Source organism: Pongo pygmaeus, chromosome 5, assembly GCF_028885625.2.
Source record: "Pongo pygmaeus isolate AG05252 chromosome 5, NHGRI_mPonPyg2-v2.0_pri, whole genome shotgun sequence".
NCBI classification, from domain to species: Eukaryota; Metazoa; Chordata; class Mammalia; order Primates; family Hominidae; genus Pongo; species Pongo pygmaeus.
Window position 1 is genome coordinate 125,029,832 of NC_072378.2, and position 19,733 is coordinate 125,049,564.

A 19,733-nucleotide genomic window follows, 5' to 3' on the forward strand; every position below is an offset into this window, starting at 1 on the left:
TTTTGTGAAGATAAATGATATCACTTGAAAGGTCTTCATGAACTATTAAGTATTTTGTAATTTGGGGGAATTTAGTTTATTTTTAAGGATGTAAGGAGATTCTTGATAGATAGAAGTTACTCTTTTCTAAATAATGCAGAGATAAGCTATGACCCTAACATCTAGCTGCCATCAAAATTACCTGGACAAAGATCTGTCAAATGTTTTATGACCCTTATTGCTCATAAAAGTTTTAGAATATGCAGTAGTCTCTTTAGAGCCTGAATAAATGTCATTATATAAAAGAAACTGAAAACAGAAAAAAGTGGTATTATGGATGTCTTAAAAATGTAAGCTAACCCCAGTAATTCAATTTTTGAGAAGGAAAAAATACCTCTACCTCTCTATCTACATGGCACCCCAAAAAGTTCCATATGTGGTTGATGAACCCTTCTGTAAAAGGTGAGAAGAATCAAGTCTCTCTGTGCTGACCCCCATAATCTTAACTGTAATGGTTGGTTGGATCCAGTTGATTCCTATTCCTCTCCCTGGGGTCTTTAGGAAGACATCCAAACAATTTCTGAGAAGAAGTGCACATGGAAATTGACCGTACACAGTCTCCTTGGCTGTGAACTCAAGCATGTAGGTAAAATAAACTATAGAATATATGCCCTCTACTTCTGATTTAAATTTGAATGCCCCCTCACGAATGAAATGGTAAAAATCCAGCCTGGTTACATTCAGAGCTGCTTCTTTTCTCATCTTGGTTCTGGGTCACCTTCTGTTGGAACTTCTTCCATACCCAGGCCATCAGCATGGTCCGAATAATCAGAATGATCACAGTCCTTCCATCAGAGCTTTAGTACTGTCCTCCCTAATCTGAGAGTTGTAAGCCATCTCTCTCTACCTACACAGCATACAGATCATGGTTAATAAGAGCAACCCCAGGCCACTCAAGCTCCGTTCGCATCACAGGCTAAGGACACCCTCATTTCCCTCCTGGCCTTTTCTCGTGTCTTTGGAGGGTCGACATTGCTTCTGACTCAAGCTTTGCTGTCCATTTTTGGTCCTAATTCTATCCAATGGACTTGAAGATTCATCTTGTTTTCTTCACATTGTCCCTTGGTTCACCTGAAGATCTTTGGTTCAAAATTATCATCTGTTTTTTTTTCTGCCATCCCTCCTAAATCCCTGTAATCAAGTTAATTAAATATTTCAAAACAAACACAATAATAATAACAGCAGCAGCAATAAAAATACTAATAAACCTGAGTTTGACTTGGATCTCAATTTCAGTGGAGACCTTACTTTTTCTGTCTGCCCTGATCTTGATCTATTGTAACCCACTCTCCACCACCATGGCAGAGACCATCCTACTAAGAGGGAAGCTCAGAGCAGTGAAGCTCTAACTCGGTAAATACCTCTTAGAAAACTAGTCCTTAATTTAGTCTCATTGTCAAGAAGAGCCCATCCAGATAAACATGAATTTAGACACTATCTGCAACAAATCCCCAGTCTTAAACTATATATATATATATATATATATATATTTTTTTTTTTTTTTTTTTTTTGAGACGGAGTTTCCCTCTTGTTGCCCAGCTAGAGTGCAATGGCATGATCTCTGCTCACTGCAACTTCTGCCTCTGGTGTTCAAGCAATTCTCCTGAGCCTCCTGAGTAGCTGGGATTATAGACACGCACCACCATGCCCGGCTAATTTTTGTATTTTTAGTAGAGACGGGATTTCACCATGTTGGCCAGGCTGGTCTTGAACTGCTGACCTTAGGTGACCCATCTGCCTCGGCCTCCCACAGTGCTGGGATTACAGGCGTGAGCCACGGCACCCAGCCAATAATTTTTTTAAGTGCAAACTTTAAATAGAGTCACTGTGTAATTATGACATAGTTCTTCTGGTACTGTTTATATTAGCTAAGGTACAATGTAGAAGACAAAAGAGGCAATGTAGGAGACAAAAGAGGATCACACTCTTTTGATCCATCTCCTGTAAAATGCTTGCTGTAGTTCCACAGTTGTCCTAAATTAAGAATTTTCTGTCTTCTCTTTCTGCTCTGCTGCATGGCTCAGAATTATAAAGAAATCTTGAATTTTTTGAGGGGCTCTTAATTTTCTTCTTTTACACCATATGTCTCATCCAGGACTCTACACTCCTTATTTTATCCTCATACCAATTGTATGAGATAAATATGATAATTCCTATTTTAAGAGATGTTAAGTTGTTTATCCAAGGTCACATAGCTGGCAAAGGGAAAAGCAGAATTAAACCCTGGTCCTTCTATTATCAGGGTCTCTGTTTTTGTCATTATACCATTCCACTTTGGATGAGAAGAGACATTCTGCCTTGGTAAAAGGGTTTCCCATGCAAAAAAGAAATGCAGTATCAAGCCATGAAAAATCCTGGTGGAATCTTAAATGCATATTACTAGGTGAAAGAAGCCAGCCAGAGAGGGCTACATGCTGTATGATTCCAATGACATGACATTCTGTAGAAGGCAAAATTATAGACAGTAAAAAGATCAGTGATTGCCAGGGGTTGGGGGAGGAAAGGATGATTAGGAGGAGCACAGGAGAATTTTAGGGCAGCGAAACTGTTAAGATACTCTAATGGTAGATACATGTCACACATTTATCAAAACCCATAGAATGGTACAACACCAAGAATAAACATTAATGTAAACTATGGACTTTGGATGATGATGATGTGTCAATGTAGGTTCACTGATTGTAATAAATGTACCATTCTAGTGTAGGATATTGATAGTGGAGGATGTTGTGTTTGTGTGGGGGCAGGAAATATACAGAAATTATCTGTACTTTCTGCTCCATTTTTCTGTGAACCTAAAACTGCTCTAAAAAAATAAGGTCTTTTTGTAAGAGAAAATAAAGGATTTCCCTACTACACAGACATCATGGACTTTATGTTACTTTGCACCCTGCTCCAGTTTCTATCTGTAGCACCCCAAATATTAATAAGAGAATAACTAGAAAAAGTAAGCCAATAGAAGGTGATGCTAGGAAAAAAGTAATGGGTGTCCTAGGGCATTCTGATTGTCTCTATTTGACGTTCTTTCTCCTTCCTCTTATCTTGTTGGCCTTGTGTTCTTTTGTTTCTTTTATCCCCACTCTAAAACCTCTTTATTCACAAATGAAAAAGAAAAAACAAAAACTAAACTTTTTCACAGTACTTTTAGAATTGACTGTTCCAGTTACCATTGCTGCCAAAACTTAGTGGTATAAAGCAACCATTTATTACGCTCATAGGTTCTGTGGGTTAATAACTCAGACAGGCACAGAGGGGATGGCTTGCCTCTGTTCTCTGATGTCAGAAACCTGAGCTGGGAAGATTCCAAGACTGAGCTGACTCTACAATGAGGGTCTAGAATCATTTAAGGGAAACTTGTCTGACCCACAGCCCACAGGCCACATGCAGCCCAGGACGGCTTTGAATGCATCGTAAAACAAATTTGTAAACGTTCTTAAAACATTATGAGATTTTTTGGCATTTTTTTTTTAGCTCACCAGCTATCGTTAGTATTAGTGTATTTTATGTGTGACCCAAGACAATTCTTCTTCTTGCAATGTGGCCCAGGGAAGCCAAAAGACTGGACACCCCTGATTTAAAGATATTTTATTTTCCACACCTGGATTTGGATGCTGGCTATCAGCTGATATGTTAGTTACACTGTTACTGAAACACTTATCCATTGGTCCTTCATTGATCTCTCCATGCAGGCTAGCTTGGGCTTCCCTGTGGCATCATGGCTGTGTTCCAAGAGAACATTCCCAAAAGAGCAAGATAAAAGTGCATGATAGTTTTATGATCTGGTCTTAGAATCCCCATAGTGTCATTTATAGCATAGTCAAAGCTGCCAGAAAGGTCTACCCACGTTCAAGAGGAAGAGACATACTCAAACCATTGTATGAAAGGAATGTCAAAGTCACATTGTAAAAACATGTAAAATAGGAGATACTCTTACTGCCATTTTGGAAAATATAATCTGCCACAGTAACTCTTATTATATCTTATTGTATCTTACATTGCTAAGTATGTATTGAATCTGAATATTTGGTTAGACTGTTCCACATGTTTACTTCTGATTGTTTAAGATGGTAAACCACATTTGGCAGGGACAGCAATGTTGAGTTAATTTACATGACCTCCACCATAGTACCTTGTGCTTGATAACCATAACATGTATTATTATTACTAGTGCTGCAATTGCTGATAGATACATGCGCTTGAATGGTCAGTATTTATATTTATATTCTGTAACATTTTGTAGCATGTCACAGAAAATCTACACTAACCAAAAAGGCATATAGCATCTCTATTGTGTAGATGAATTCTATTACTCCAATGAGGTCTTGGTTGTTTGAAAATAGTACATCATTTTTTCTACCAAGTGAATAGATTCTTGTAAGGCAATAATTGAATCTTACAGTGAGCAGTGGGGGAGGGGGGCAGCGGAATCTCTACCTTGAAGGAACTATCATTTCTTCCATTTCTTTTTTCTCCACAATTAGTTACTTTTAAAAGTTTAATAGATTATTACTAATAAAAGGTTTATTAGTAATCTGTGTGGGGCCTTGATCATGGATGTATATCTCTTCTGAAAAGCTAATTAATGAATTGTCCCTTTTCAGTTGATTTCATAGGTGGCTTTGACTCTTATGGCTATCAAGGGCCTCAGAAGACATCTCATTTACAACTACAGCCTATGTACATGTAAGTATTTTACTTGGAAGGTAGTCTTCTGGGGTACTAAAGATAATCAAGTAACTGTATCATGATATAAAATCGATGGCATGCAGCTTTTGTTCAGTTATTTTTTCCAGTATTTTTTCTATTAATATTGTCTTGGCTGGGATAATTTTAATAACATTTTTCCATGAATTTTTCTTATTTGACTTGTAAGAAATGCCATTTCTAAAGTTACCTTTAGTCTTACATAAGTATCACCTACATAGCTCAAAAGCCTATGTTAATTATCTACCACGTCTTTGAGTTGCCAAAAAGTTGTATTTTTTGAAAATGATATAATAATGTAGGCAGTTATATGTAATTATATATAAACCATATGTTCTGGTTTCAGTTTACAGTGCTTGTCCTGGCATAACTATTACTCTCAAAAGAGTTCTCATTTAGATGATAAATAATAGGTTCACCCTAGTTATATGTAGTGTTAAGAAAATAAAAAACTGAGTAATACACTTTCTCTATCATTTTTCTGATGTAAAAGTGAAAATGAACTGGAACATTAACAATGAAACTTATCGAACCCTTAACTCTAGCACTCAAGAGAGCAGACATACAATCAGAGCCTGATTTTTATATCTGTGTTTAGGCAAATTCCCTTGGATAACAACTGATAACAAATTCTATATATCAGCATCAAGTGATATGCTGAATTGCAAGCGAAGATCAAAATAGAAAGTAAGATTCCAATTCATTTTAAAATGTGAACTTCTCTTTGAAGATATGTGTTTGTTGTCGTTGTCCTCCACCATTGAATCATTTTACCTTTTAATATCTTTAGTGTGTAGGATAATAAATGGAGTTTGGCAGTAAGCATTGCTCCTCCAAAGAAATTAATCTTTAAACATCCCCTTTTTAAGCTTCTCTTTAAAAAAAGAATAATCTTGCACCTTGCGTGCCTTTTTCTTTGTGTCACTTGTAGTTCTCTGAAATCATTTGCTGATAGCACCCGTAAAACAGACTTCAGCAGTTCAGAAATCAACCAATATTTTGCTTCATTCAAAGCATTGCTTCCATAAACACTGTATTACACATTTCCTCTTTTACATCCTCACAACCACTGCACTAATTCATGCAAGTATGACCCGTTAAGTTTTTCGGTCTCTTCCTTATTTCAGAACCTCCATTGTATCCTCCATATGGCTGCCAAATTAATCTTCCTAAAGTACTGCGCTGATGATTTCACTTCCCTGCTTCAAAGTTATCAAGGAGTCCCTATTACCTACTGTTGAAACAGTATCTCTTCTCTTCAACTCTTAATAATGTTTGAGTCCCAACCATATGCAGATGACACTGGAGACATCAGAAAATGTAGTAATGAATAAGAACTAGCCCTGTCCTCCTGAAGTTTATAATCTGTTGAGAGCATAAGCAGCCTGATAGCTCCCCTTAGCCATTTTTTTCTTGCCTTATCCAAATGTGATATGTATTTTTCCAACTGTTCATGCTGTTTTCTTGGCACCAAACATCATCTTTTTTCCAAATTCCACTCTTTGAAACCCCACTATCCTTTGAATTTTCTTAAGATATGTTCCTTTATGAAACATTTCTTAACCTCTTCTCCTCTAATATTTCTCTTTTATTTCTTTCACCATGTACTACAGTTGTTTGCTATGCGTGCCATACCTTCCCTATCCCCCTAGAAAGATTCTTGATAGCTACAACAAAACATGATCAATCCTTCACACTCTTAACCATTCTTCTCAATATTTTATGTAACATTCTATAAAGTGTTCTATTTAAAAAGACAGAGCAATCAGGACTAGTGGTTAAGATGACCTACTGAAGGCATACTGTCTGAGATTAAATTCGCTGTGACCATGGGCATGTAACTTTGTTTGAATAACTCTATTTAATTTTACCAAGCCTAAGTTTCCTCACCTGCAAAATAGAGATAGCATACAGACTTTATCTGATCGCTCTGAAATTACATGAAAGAATATATATAAAGCACATGAAACGTAGGACATGTCACATAGTAAGTGCTTAATAAACGTAATTCATTAGTGGTAGAATAATGCTTATGTTAATCAACATCACTCATGAAAAGGCTGTATCAAGTCAGAAGTAATATATACTGTAAGTCATTCCTAAAAGATCTCCTCTGTAAATGGTATATTATATATAACAGCGGTCCCCTGGGCCATGAATAATCCTGGCCCATGGCCTGTTAGGAGCTGAGCACAGAGCAGGAGGTGAGCCCCAGGTAAGGGAACATTACTACCTAAGCTCTGCCTCCTGTCTGATAAGCAGCAGCAATAGATTCTCATAGCAGTGTGAACCTTATTGTGAACTGCATGTGTGAGGGATCTAGGTTTTGTGATCCTTATGAGAATCTAATGCCTGATGATCTGAGGTGGAACAGTTTCATCCTGAAACCATCCCCCGCAACCCTGGTCTATGGGAAAATTGTCTTCCACGAAACCAGTCTCTGGTGCCAAAAAGGTTGAGGACTGCTGACATATAACATCAGCTCAAGTAACATGTAACACTATGTTTATGCCCAAGAGTAGAATATGGCTGGGCACAGTGATTCATGCCTGTAATCCTAGCACTTTGGGAGGCTGAGACAGGTGGATCACCTGAGGTCAGGAGTTCGAGACCAGCCTGGTCAACATGGTGAAACTCCATCTCTCTACTAAAAATACAAAAATTAGCCAGGCGTGGTGGTGACGCCTGTAATCCCAGTTACTCGGGAGGCTGAGGCAGGAGAATCTCTGGAACCTGGGAGGCAGAGGTTGCAGTGAGCCAAGATCGTACCACTGCACTCCAGCCTGGGTGACAAAGTGAGGCTCTGTCTCAAAAATAAAAAGGAGAATAAAATATCTAGAAGGTTTGTAATTGCTTGCTACTAATAATATTACATAATATTTTATTGTATTGGCCAATATGAGTGATCAATAAATATGATCAAGCCGTAATAAATTAGATGTAATCTCTCATCTAAAGATAAACATGAAAATGCTAATTATATACAATTTAATATATTAAATTCAAATCAAGCATTTATAATTCTAATGGGCTTTAAAGAAGAGACTCCACAAAGACAGATATCTTTGTCCAGAATTAAATTCCACGAGGACAAAACTTCCCGTGATTTTGTTAAACAGAGCACTTTAAATGCCAACTAAAAGTTATAAAAAATATATTGTTTTCCTCCTTACTGCATGACAGTGGTGAAATTGTATCAGAGTTTTCAAGTCTCACTGGTCATGAAATAAGTTATATGTTTAATGGAATTCAAATTTAGGAAGTTACATATACTTAAGGTACATTTAAAAATTACTGGTCAAAATCCTCCAATCATCCCTTCCACAAAACATCCCATAGGAGACCTCGGATCCTAGAACAGGAAGGTTTCTTTTACAGATGAGGAAACTCAACCCAAAAAAAGGAAAACAAAAGTCACACAACTTGCTACTGGTGCAGCCATGATTATCAATGGGTTTTCCTTACCCCTTCAGTTAGTGTTCTTTCCAAATTCTTAGATAGACTGTGAGTTTGACCTGGTATTACATTCCGATTTTTAATTTGCTTGTTTGTATTCTTAACACTAACTTAGCTGCCACATTTCCATACACGGCTGTGCCTCTCTCCCTTTTCTGCATTCTGTTTATTTCTTTTTTATTTTACATTATGCACTGTTAAATGAAGGGCCTTTTCAACTTCATAGCCCACAAAACCAATCATCTGAGAGCCACTGCTTATTCAAATCCAGTGAAAAACCAAAACTGACACACCTATAAACCTCATCCCCTACTGAGAGGCAGAGAACTTAGTATCTCCTATGTCTTTATCATTTAGAGTGTACCTTCTGTCAACCTGCCATAAATACGTCTTGTAAAGTAAGAGTAATTTAACTTCAGGGGCCAGTTCAAACACCCTAACAATATTATATAGCAAATGGAAACATAAGCTGTTCCTTGGAAGGAAAACAAATGTTGAAAAGCAACATGCACTTTTAGCTGTGGGGCTCCCACTGTTCCCAGCAAATCTTCTGTGGCCAAGATCCTGGACAAAGCTTTGAAAACACTGCTGTAACTGACCTACAGTCACAGCTGTGTTTCAGTTCCTGCAAGCAATGAATAGACAGTCCTCTTAAGTTTGGTGACTGTTCTTGGTTTGTAATTTTTCAGATGATGTATAACTAACCTAAAAAGGAAAGATTTTAATTATATTTTTCTTACAGTTTGGTAAATGTTGTTGAAACAAACCAATAACAACAAAGTTGCTGCACAAAAAAAATCCCATGTCTGCGTGCTCCAGCCCTGGCAACAGAGCTAGAGTTTGTCTAAAAAAAAAAAAAAAAAAAAAAAATCCCGTGTCTACAGCTTAAGTTTTTAACAAAATACCTGCTTTGACTACCAGAGACCTATGTGACCGTCAGAGCAAGTAGAGATCTGATTGGGCTTCCAGCAATATAAGAATATCCTATAATATATCACACAACATTTGAAAACATTGCATTCTTTTTGGCAGCCTAATTGTACAGAAGTACATATTCATTTCAGTTGTCCCTGGAAATAGATTCTAAGTGACCAAAACTGGCCTCTCTATCCATGCAGTTGCAATGAATAGAAAGAAAGGAGGGAAATTATCTATTTAAAACCCAATTTGGGCTTCTTTTTTGTTTGTTTGTTTGTTTGCTCTTGTGCTTGGAAAGGTGAGAAAAGGTGGTGAGCAACAGGCACCTGTCACTTTCCCCCTTGACTGAAAACATCTTTTCTCTCTCTTAGGTCAAAATAATACAGATGACTTCAGTATGTCAGCCCATGGACCTTTCAAAGAACTTTTTTCGCAGTGGCCTCCTGCATTTTATGAAGAGCAAGAAGCAACTGAGTTTAAATACATATACATATTAACAAAACAAATGCAAAGCCTCTACATACAACACTGACACACACACACACACACACACACACACGAGCACACACACACCAATTCCACTTGACCTCCTCTTTCTAACGGAAACAGACAAATATGCAGGACACGCCCATCTTGGATTTCCTGAAAGCAGGCCCCTTTCTCCCAGGCCATTGGAAAGTTCAGAAGATGTGTTGATGCCCAACGGTTGCCGGCCATTGCTAACTCCTCTGCAGCCCGGCCGGTTGGCCTCTGTGAGCTGGGAAGTCATCCAAGGCACATTAGTTTGAGAGCTCTGTCTTCTGCACTCCATACGTCTTGACAGCACCATGGCTACTTAGGCAATGTAATTGCAAAAACAAACGAAACATGCCATGATGACCTTGTACCCGAAGTCCGAAATGGCAGATTGTTTGCCCTAAAGGCTGTACCGTACATACTTGCCTTAACCCACCTACGTTGTGTGCCCAAGAATCCCAGTGCAGACAGCCCCAAGTCACTTCCTTTAGGCTAACACACTGCTATTAATTCTAAGTGAGCTCAAGCCTGTGTGTTTCATGTCAAGGAACAAGACTGAATAGCTCAGCAGCTCCAGTGTGTCTGTATAAGAAAAGTACCAGCTGTCAGCAAAGTGCTTTACCATAGAGCCTCCATGGTGGCCCAAAAGAGACAAGTAACAATAACAATATTTGTCATCTTTATAATTCTAAAATATGGTCTTCTGATGGGGTTGGGGGTGGGACAGAGTAAAACATTAATCTACTAAACTCACTAATCTACTGGAAGCAGAAAGCAGAAATGGCTTAACTCGCTGATTTTATTTATTGCACTCTAGGTGCTTTTATAAGTATCTACAATTGTCTTTTACTAACACAGAAACAGCTGTGGATTTCTATCAACCGAGGCCAACTGAATATGTATTAGCTATGTTTACTCTTTTATATCTAATTCAAATTGAAGACTACGTAGGTGAACTTTTTTTTCTAACTTCAGTGTACAAGATTATTTTTGGGTGGGTGGGGGGAGCAACAGTTACCTTGGTGAAATATTTGAGATCTTTTTGTGGTATTTGGGGGATCTGTTGTGTGTTAGAGTGTATTTCAACCCTCCTGTATTATTGTGGCAGAAAAACTGTGCTGTTAACGTAGTTGGCAACAAGATGCCTTTGGAAACTTAATAGTAGGTCAATGTGTTTATGGAATATTCTGAACTCCTAGGAAATTTTGTTCTATATTTTAAAGCATTATTTGGTTTTCATTAGTGGAAAACATAATTAGCTCAGGCTTATCAGGAACTCAGATGAGTCATATTTTTTCTTGGATACACCTGAGACATTAAACTCAATTTTTTAAAACTAACACACCATTCGTTAGTGCAGTGAAATTCAAAAGTTATAAATTGGCATGGAGCAAGTTTTTTCTTTGATTTCTATGAAGTTTCAGTTATTGGATTAAACTACTTTAGACCTTAGCCCATTCAGATCTACATACACCAGTTCCATTACTGTGTTTGCATGGATGTCTGTAATATACACACACATATACATTTGAAAATGATAGAGGAACAAAGAGTTATCATTGGAACATAAACTATAAAAAAAGATTCCAGCACTCGTGCTTGAATTTCCTCAGTGGGTTGTATGTTTGTCCATACATACATGTATAAAATAAACAATTGCAAACATGTCAGTGAAACCTCATATGACGCTTTTATAGTGACATGCATGTTTAATGTATGAGAAAAATATTTACCAATGTATTGTCCTTTGATTCCTAAAATATAAATACTATACATGCCAGAAACTATTCTAATGTGACTTTTAATGTGACTATTAAAAATGAGGTTTCACTGTACATTCATACTGTGATGAGATTTCACCTTATAGTACATGTATATGGGTACAGAAAATAAACCCTCATATTCCTGCTTTAAGTTACAGCCAAGTTTTCACCAAATCACAACTATCATCACCACCAAAATTTTAAAAAACAGTAGTTGACTACTAAAAAGTAATCGGTGGACAGGTCATTTATGGGATCAGTAAGCACAGTAGTGTGATTATATCTGGGAAAACATCTACAGTTGTACAGCTGTATCCTCCTCAAAATCCGGTGAAGAATGCTATTTTTCTAGGCTGAGCTTTTGTTATAAACCTAATATTCAGAAGGCAAGGGTTATGATCCTGATGTGTCCTTTTTTTTGCATTTGTTAATTCTGAATGTATTTTTAACAGAGTGATTTTTTTGACTTACTAGTGTAATTTGCATTTTAAAAATAAATGGAAAAATACTTAAGTTTCTGAGCCATCCCTGAAAACCCCTGCTGCTTCTCATGGTGTATTTGCTTATGTCATTGACAGAGAAACCCTATTAAATTTACATGAAGGCAACACTGATATTTTGTGCAGTGCAGGGATGTGTCAGCAGTGAAAAGAAATTGCCAGGTCATGGCATCGTTTCTGCTCAGTCATAGGTAACATGTACTTTCATTATCTGCTAACACTGAGGGTTCTTTTAGAAGACTGCCTGCAATAGACTTGTCATTTGGGGAACTTTCCCCCACCCCCACCTTCTATCTGGGATTTAGAGTTAGCATCAAGCTAATTAATAGTTGGCAGAGGGTTAGGTCACTATATTTAAAAATCTTGGTTAAATTATAGGCAGAGCTTTTTTTTTATTTTTATAGGCCAAATTATTTAAAATAATCTAAAATACTCATTTAGTTCCACTTTGATGACAGGATCTTTTGTTATTGTTATTTGAATATTGATGTTCACCTCAATAGATGACAGTGTTGAGATAAAGCAGGCAAATAGGAAAGATTAGCCACTGGCATTAGCGATTGTACAAACATTGTTTCAGGTGAGGTTCATTGTATATACCCAAATGATTGAGGGCAGCAGGCGCAGGCTGCTCCAGGCACAGGCTGTGTCAGGTTCAAGATGATGATCTTTCTCCCACTGCACACAGACACACACCAGCTCCCATCAGTCAAAATGCTGGAGTCAACCGAAGACGCAAAAGGCTTCGAGGCCTGAGAAGCTGAAGACAACTTGTAGTCCTTGACGTCTCAGCGGCATGGTGAAAGCCTTGTAAATGAATGATCAAGCCGGCTTTTACTTTTGTCCCCTGTGTAAAAAGTTTACTGATGTGGTGTTCATTGAAGTCACTGTGAATAACTTCAGGATGTTTCTTCACACTGTGACGTGAAATGCACACAAGGTAGTTAGATCAACTATATGTATATATACTGTAAAGAAAGGATTCTTTCTTCTGGAGTTCTCAATTAAATAGGTTGTGCATTTGGTAAAATCCTGTGGAACCAGGATCTGCATCTGTTAACTATTAAAAAGTATAACTTCTGATACATTTCACTCTACTATACATCTGATACATTTCACTCTACTATAATGAGTAGACCACTTTAATTCAGAAACACAAACTCATTTTAAATAGATCACATTTTAGAACAAACTTTTGAGATCCAAACCTATTCATAATTCAAACCCTTAAACTAAAACCTACTAAGGTGGTTAAGGAACTATTCAATATTACCTTGTGTGCTGAAAATGCAAATAACTCACCATTGCACAGCAAATTTTAAGATGTATACTCTGGTCAGAATAGAATAAAACAAATCCCAGGCTCTATCAACTGACCCTGAGTTTCATAAATTCAAATAAACTTTGATAAGGAAGACCCTAAGACAGTATTAAGTCATAAAATATTTCTGAATTATTGTGTATCAGGTTCAGTATAGTATCAATGTTAAATATATTATATCACAGTTTTTTAAAACTGATAATCCAAATTAATATGTAAACATGTATATATGATGTGGTCTTATACATTAGTAAGACACTTATGTGTCCAATTTCGGGGCTATACGTTTTTCCGTTATTTCGTTTACAGTACACTTAGATGTAACTAATACTAGAGAGATTAAGATTACGTAAGCAGTCTCATGTTGACTATTTCCAATACTCTTCAAGAAAACATTTCTTCAGATGTTTCATCTGTCTTTGGTAAAATTTTAGCACTCAACACTTGTACTTAGGAAGTTTTACATGAAGATCCTTACATTGTAAAATTCCAATTATTCTCATCACATGCAAATCTTTGCTTAGGATCCGTTGTCCAAGGCTCTTTTCCTTTTATTTGTGCCTACCTTCCACCCACTCCAAGAAAGGAAAGAACAAAGTCTGTGATTAATATACTATGTCCAGTTTACAATATTCAAACATCTTGAAACAATTTTGATAGTTATGAGAGTCAAATGCATACAACATACATGTATTTTATGACCTTTAATTCAACAAAACTTGAACTAGATAATACATTCAAGGATGACATCTACCACTGAAATCTGCACCAGTGTTAGGAGACATGACTACCCACGACAACAAAGACAAGCAGAATTCCCCCTAAAAGGGATAAAGGCAGATTTTTATAATGAAGGTCATTTTTTAAAAAATCCTTAATTATTACGGAGTTTAGAATCAAAATGCGCTTAAATTTTAAAGTAACAAAAGTTAATTCCTGTAAGACAAATTCAGAGAGAAAAAATCATTTTACAAACCACATGTTGATGCTCTTACATGTTCTAAATTGTTATTAAAATTAATGTGAGCATTTTCTATAATGAAAGTACCTTAATAATGTGGCACCTTAATAGTAAAACGGGTATATTTTTAACTGCTTATTGTATGAATTTAAACTGTACCTGCAAAGAAATAAAACAACTCCCAAAAAAGATTGCAAATTTGGTGCTGTCACCCCAAGGGTGATGGATTGATTCAATTAACCAGTAAGTCTTTTCTAAGAGTCCTTCAGGGAGTTATTTACCAGTGGCATACCTTGTTTATTCCCTTCCATGAGCCTGTCATTTTTCTTCATTATTCTTCTGGTTTTACTTATTATATCATTTGAGGATATGCTGATCTTCATGTACAGAAGGTTTTGCACACAGCTGTCCAGACATACATCTTCCAGACTTCAAACTGGAGGCCACCAGAACACCTGAGCCTCTTGTCATTGTTTACTCAGGCTGACCAAGATACTCTCAGGATGAAGTCAAATAGCTAGACTTACAAATTGTAAATCAATGGGAAAGTATCAAATTGAATGAAAGCTATGAAAAATTATTCTTAAAGGCAGTAATTCCTTGTGTTCCTTGTGTTCCACACATCATGGAACTGGCTTCACCGTAGATGACCTCCTAATCTCCAAAAGCAAGTAGGTAGGAGGAATAACAGATGGCTGAGAGGCCAGGACCCATGCTAATAATTCATGGTAAAACAAAACATATTTGGTGATTATGTTGTTTTGGATACTGAAAGAGAAATAAATAATCTTAAACATGAAACATTTCTGTTTCTAATGGAACAAATCACCTGTCAGTTTAAGTTGCGAAGAGTAAGGATTCCATCTCACACCTGTAGAATGGCTGTTATCAAAAAGACGAAATATAGGTGTTGGCAAGGATGCAGAGGAAAGGGAACCCTTGTGCATTGTTGGTGGAAATGTAAATTACTACAGCTATTATGAAAAATGCTATAGAGTTCCTCCAAAAATCAAAAATAGGACTACCATATGATCCAGCAATCCCATTACTGAGTATATATCCAGAGGAAATGAAATCATCATGTCAAAGAGATATCTACACTCCCATGCTCATTGCAACATTATTCACAATAGCCAAGATACAGAATCAACCAAAGTATCCATCAACGGATAAGTGGATCAAGAAAATGTGGTATGTATGTGTATATATATATAAAATATATGCCTGCAATGGAATACTATTCAAGCCTTACAAAAGAAGGAAATCCTGTCATTTGCAGCAATATGGATGAGCCTAAAGGACATTATGTTAAATGAAATAAACCAGACACAAAAAGACATAGACTGTATAATCTCACTTATATGTGGAATCTAAAAAGGCTGAATTCATAGAAGCAGAGAGCAGAATGGTGATTGCCAGAGTCTGAGGGTGGGGAGGATTACAGAGCTACTGGTCAAAGGATACAAAACTTCATTTAGGAGGAATAAGTTCAAGAGATCCTTGTAGAACATGGTGACTGTACTTATTAATAACAATGCATTGAATACTTGAAGATTCCTAAGAGAATAGATTTTAAGTGTTCTGACCACAAAGAAAGAGAAACGTGAGGTAATAGATATGTTAATTAGCTAGAATTAGCCATTCAACAATGTATACTTACATCAAAACATTATGTTGTACACCATAAATACATACCATTTTTATTTTTCGTCTACAGAATAGTAAGGATTCAAGGAGAAATCGTCTGGAGAGGAGACTGTTTACTAAATCTTGCTGTCCAGCACTAGCTACGTAGTTTGCCGGGCCCAGTGAACAATGAAAACGGGCCTCTCATTCAAAGGGTAGGAAAAAAGTGCTGCCAAATGTACTAAAGTATAAAACATTTTCCTTTAACGATATTTTATTACTTATAAAGTATAATAAGGGAAGTAATAATATATGAGTAACAATATATAATTATAAAATATAAAAAAGAATGAGTGTCATAATTGTATATAATACAATAAATATACTTTATTAATGGGACAGCTCAATGATTATAAGATTTTTTTCTGACTCACATTTCTGCAACTTTATTGATTAGATCATCAAAATGTAAACTTTTAGCCAGCTCATTTTCAATCAATACAATTGAAAAAGATGTCAGCCATTCTTGGCAAATGCATCGCAATTTCTTATGTTTTTTAATTTTAAGAAGAATCTTTTTGCTGACCTGTTGCTGGAGTTATTATGAATATTTTACAGACTGTGAAAATATTGGGATACATTTCTGATAAATTACTTTGAAAATAATTAGGTAAATAATTTTGAAGGATAAATTTGGCTGGGCACTAGGCGGCCAGATCACTTGAGGCCAGGAGTTTGAGACCGGCCTGGCCAATATGGTGAAACCCCGTCTCTATTAAAAATACAAAAATTAGCCAGGCGTGGTGGCACACACCTGTAGTCCCAGCTACTTGGGAGGCTGAGGTGGGAGAATCACTTGAACCCAGGAGGCAGAGGTTGCAGTGAGCTGAGATAGCACCACTGCACACCAGCCTGGGCAACAGAGCAAGACTCTGTCTCAAAAATAATAATAATAATAAGATAAATTTTAGTCATCTAGAGCTGATAATTCACAAAACACTTTTTCTGAAAAGATTTAACTCTTCATAAAAATTAGTTTCTTTAGTTTTATCTAAATTTTAAAATTCAGATGAAATGTTTTTAAAAATGTTTACATAATTTTAAATCATTTAAATCATTTAATTTAATTTATTTTAATCATTTAATTTAAATGATTTAAAATTAAAACAAATTTTGACTTAATTTTTAAATAATTAATTTTCCTTTTTTAATTATCTAAGTTTAATTAAAATTTTAACTTGTTTGGATTTGATTTTAAGTAAAAAGCTATACAGTGGCATTTTAGTGTTTTCTCTGATGTTTCTTGTAATTTGTGGAGGTGGTACAAGAAATTGAAAGTGGCTTCATGATTTGTATATAATTCAAAACGTGTTTATGTATTCTATTACTATATCCTTCATTACAAGAAAATTAATTTTTCATATTCTTTCTTATTAGTAATTTGTTTATCTGAAGCTTTATATGACAATAGAGATTTTCTGTCTACCGCAGATGCTACAATATTTAAGTTAATTTTCTTTGTAAGCCTGTGGATATACGATTTGGAATGTTTCAACGGTTTTCAAAACTGAAGACCGTAAACTCCTTGAATACTTTCTAATTCAATTAACTTTCCTATATGCTTTATTGCGATGTCTATGTGTGTGTGAGTTTATTTTCAAATAATTTACTGAAAAAGTTTACTGGCTGAGCACCAAGAGTTACTGTCCCAACACTAAACCAGGGAATATTTGTGCAGAAGCTGCAAAGAGTTGCTCTCTTGGGGGATTAACAGGCAAGTTGGTTTCCCATGGTTCCCAACACTGCCTGGTCCCCTGTTTTCCCAAGATACAAGGTACAGATACCTTGCTGCTGCTGTCACTGTTCTCATTGCCAATATAGTTCCAGGTCCCTTATGGGACCCACACTAAGCCCCGTGGCTCCCCGGGCACCCTCAGTCCTGTGTGTGCATGCCAGGTAGCCAGGCCAATCACTGTGCACCCTGCATGCTGTGCCCAGGGCCCAGAGCCAGTGCCATTGGGCACTGCTGCTGGATCACAAAATTTCCATGGACACACCCCAGGAAATACCCTCTGCTAACAACATGCTGAAAAATAACACCTTAAGAATTTCATGAAGAGGACTGTAGAGTGATAAACCAACCACCAGACCCCTCTGAGAATGGGAACCATGTGCAACAAACTGCACCCATCACATGCCCATTAAGCCAGCTGTGCCTGCTAAAGGAGTCAAAAGTAAAAACTTCTTTCCACCCCTGCTGCCACTTCACTCTTACGCCCCATTTGTTACTGAAATAAATTGAATTAAGACTTATTTTACTTATTAGTAAAAATAGTCTCAGGATGCTTTTTATAAGAATGATGAATGATTGTGTTTCCAAAGTATTAGATGGATAACAACGCTGGCGAGTAGTTTTGAATCAACTAATGAATTGAATTAAATGTCTGGTTACATGATAAAAACATGTAATCGAGACTAGCCTGGGTAACATGATAAAAACATAATATCTTCAACACGATAGAAGTGCAATAAAAACATGACATGAAGTCATGTTTTTATTGCACTTCTATTAAAGAGAGATATTTCATTTGGCTAACTGAAATCCATTATAGTGCATGGGCACTAACATTCATAATTATAATTCAACTAAGGGATTCTAAGAATGTAAATTAAAGAAGAAAAATTTTAAATAACAGCAAGCGCTGCTTTTTAGCTAAAATTATAAAATAAGAATTGTTGAGGTTAATGATAGTGTAAGTTCAATTATTTAATATGAGGTGGATTTATTGTTAATATGCATGTAGAAGCTAAAAATATACCCAATTATAATGCATCTTGAATTGAGACATTCCATGTCAAAAGAGTAAATTGAAATGACTATATTTTATGTAATTAAAGATTGTATTTTCTTCATCTATATTTTCTATATGGGCATATATTGGAAGCACTGGAATACTAAAGTTTCCTTTACTTTTTTTTTCTTTTTTTTAACATTCTGCAATGTAAGATAATATTAAGTATACAATAAGTGACACAATGTTCTACATGGTCACAGCACCTAAGCAGTAGACCCAAATTTCAAACCAAGTTGTTCTGTTCATAAAGCCCACAATTCTAACCTCTAATAAAAAAAATCCCCAGAGAGCAGTATGCAGTAGCTATGTTTTTTCTTTGATATCAGAGAAGGCTTATCTCTCTGATTACAGTCAATCTTATTCTTTTACTCACAGAATGAATTGTTCCCACCCTATTCAAGGAACTTCCTTCCTTCAACCCACCCCACTCACTCCCACTTTCCACAAATACATTTAATTCAGACATGAAATGGGATTTCTTGACAACAAAGGCTCATTAGGAAGACAGAGGATTTCAGGAGAAGATGCTAGAATTATCCCTCTCGTGGCTTATCTCTGGTCCTATCATGACCACAGGATGTTCACCAACATGCTTTCCCAGTCTGTGCAGGGAGAAATAAAAGCTCAGTAAGACAAATTTGGTCAACTCTCAAGGAAAACAAGGTGTTTGTGACAGATTGTGTCTATAAGATCTTTTCTTTATGATTCCCATTTTGGTTGTGCTTGACATTTAAAATGAAAACTAACAGAGCAGTGCTGAGCAGAAACAGAAAGGAACAGTGATGGGCAGTAAACCAGGCCTTGCTTAGTATTTGGTGTCAGTGCCATGCATTCTCACCAGCAGCATTCAGTGTCACCACAAAAAGTGACATCTTCCTGAGGAACTGTTTACATTAGAAGACTAAAGAAAAGCTAAAACTTCCAGTTCTCCAACATACATGGCAGTGTAATGGTATTCCCTCATTCTATCCTAATTAAACACCTTTTGGCAATTTCTCTTTCCTAAATAGTGAACATTAAAATGAAAAACCAGGCATCAGAAAAAAAAGAAAAAAGAAAAAAAAAGTATTTCCT

At 36.3% G+C, this 19,733-nt stretch overlaps 1 protein-coding gene and 1 long non-coding RNA gene across 3 annotated transcripts in view; one reads left to right on the forward strand and one right to left on the reverse strand.

Annotated features, from left to right (window-relative positions):
• NKAIN2 (sodium/potassium transporting ATPase interacting 2) overlaps nt 1-11,909 on the forward strand; it is a 1,025,024-nt gene extending 1,013,115 nt beyond the window's left edge. The window contains exons 6-8 of one of the 2 annotated variants that reach the window (XR_008503244.2): nt 4,641-4,722; nt 5,342-5,430; nt 9,489-11,517. Coding sequence is in view for 1 of the 2 variants with exons in the window: in XM_054492310.2 (XP_054348285.1) it covers nt 4,641-4,722; nt 9,489-9,498 (92 nt within the window). In the remaining variant the exon portion in view is untranslated. Of the gene's footprint in view, nt 1-4,640; nt 4,723-5,341; nt 5,431-9,488 lie in introns of both variants that reach the window. The other variant, XM_054492310.2, reaches the window with a different exon arrangement.
• Nucleotides 11,775-14,882, reverse strand: LOC134739752 (uncharacterized). Its single transcript, XR_010126770.1, has 3 exons — nt 14,471-14,882; nt 13,696-13,792; nt 11,775-12,813 (listed from the first exon to the last, which is right to left on the reverse strand). It is a non-coding gene; the product is annotated as an uncharacterized LOC134739752 (long non-coding RNA).
• Between the last annotated feature and the right edge of the window lie 4,851 nt (nt 14,883-19,733).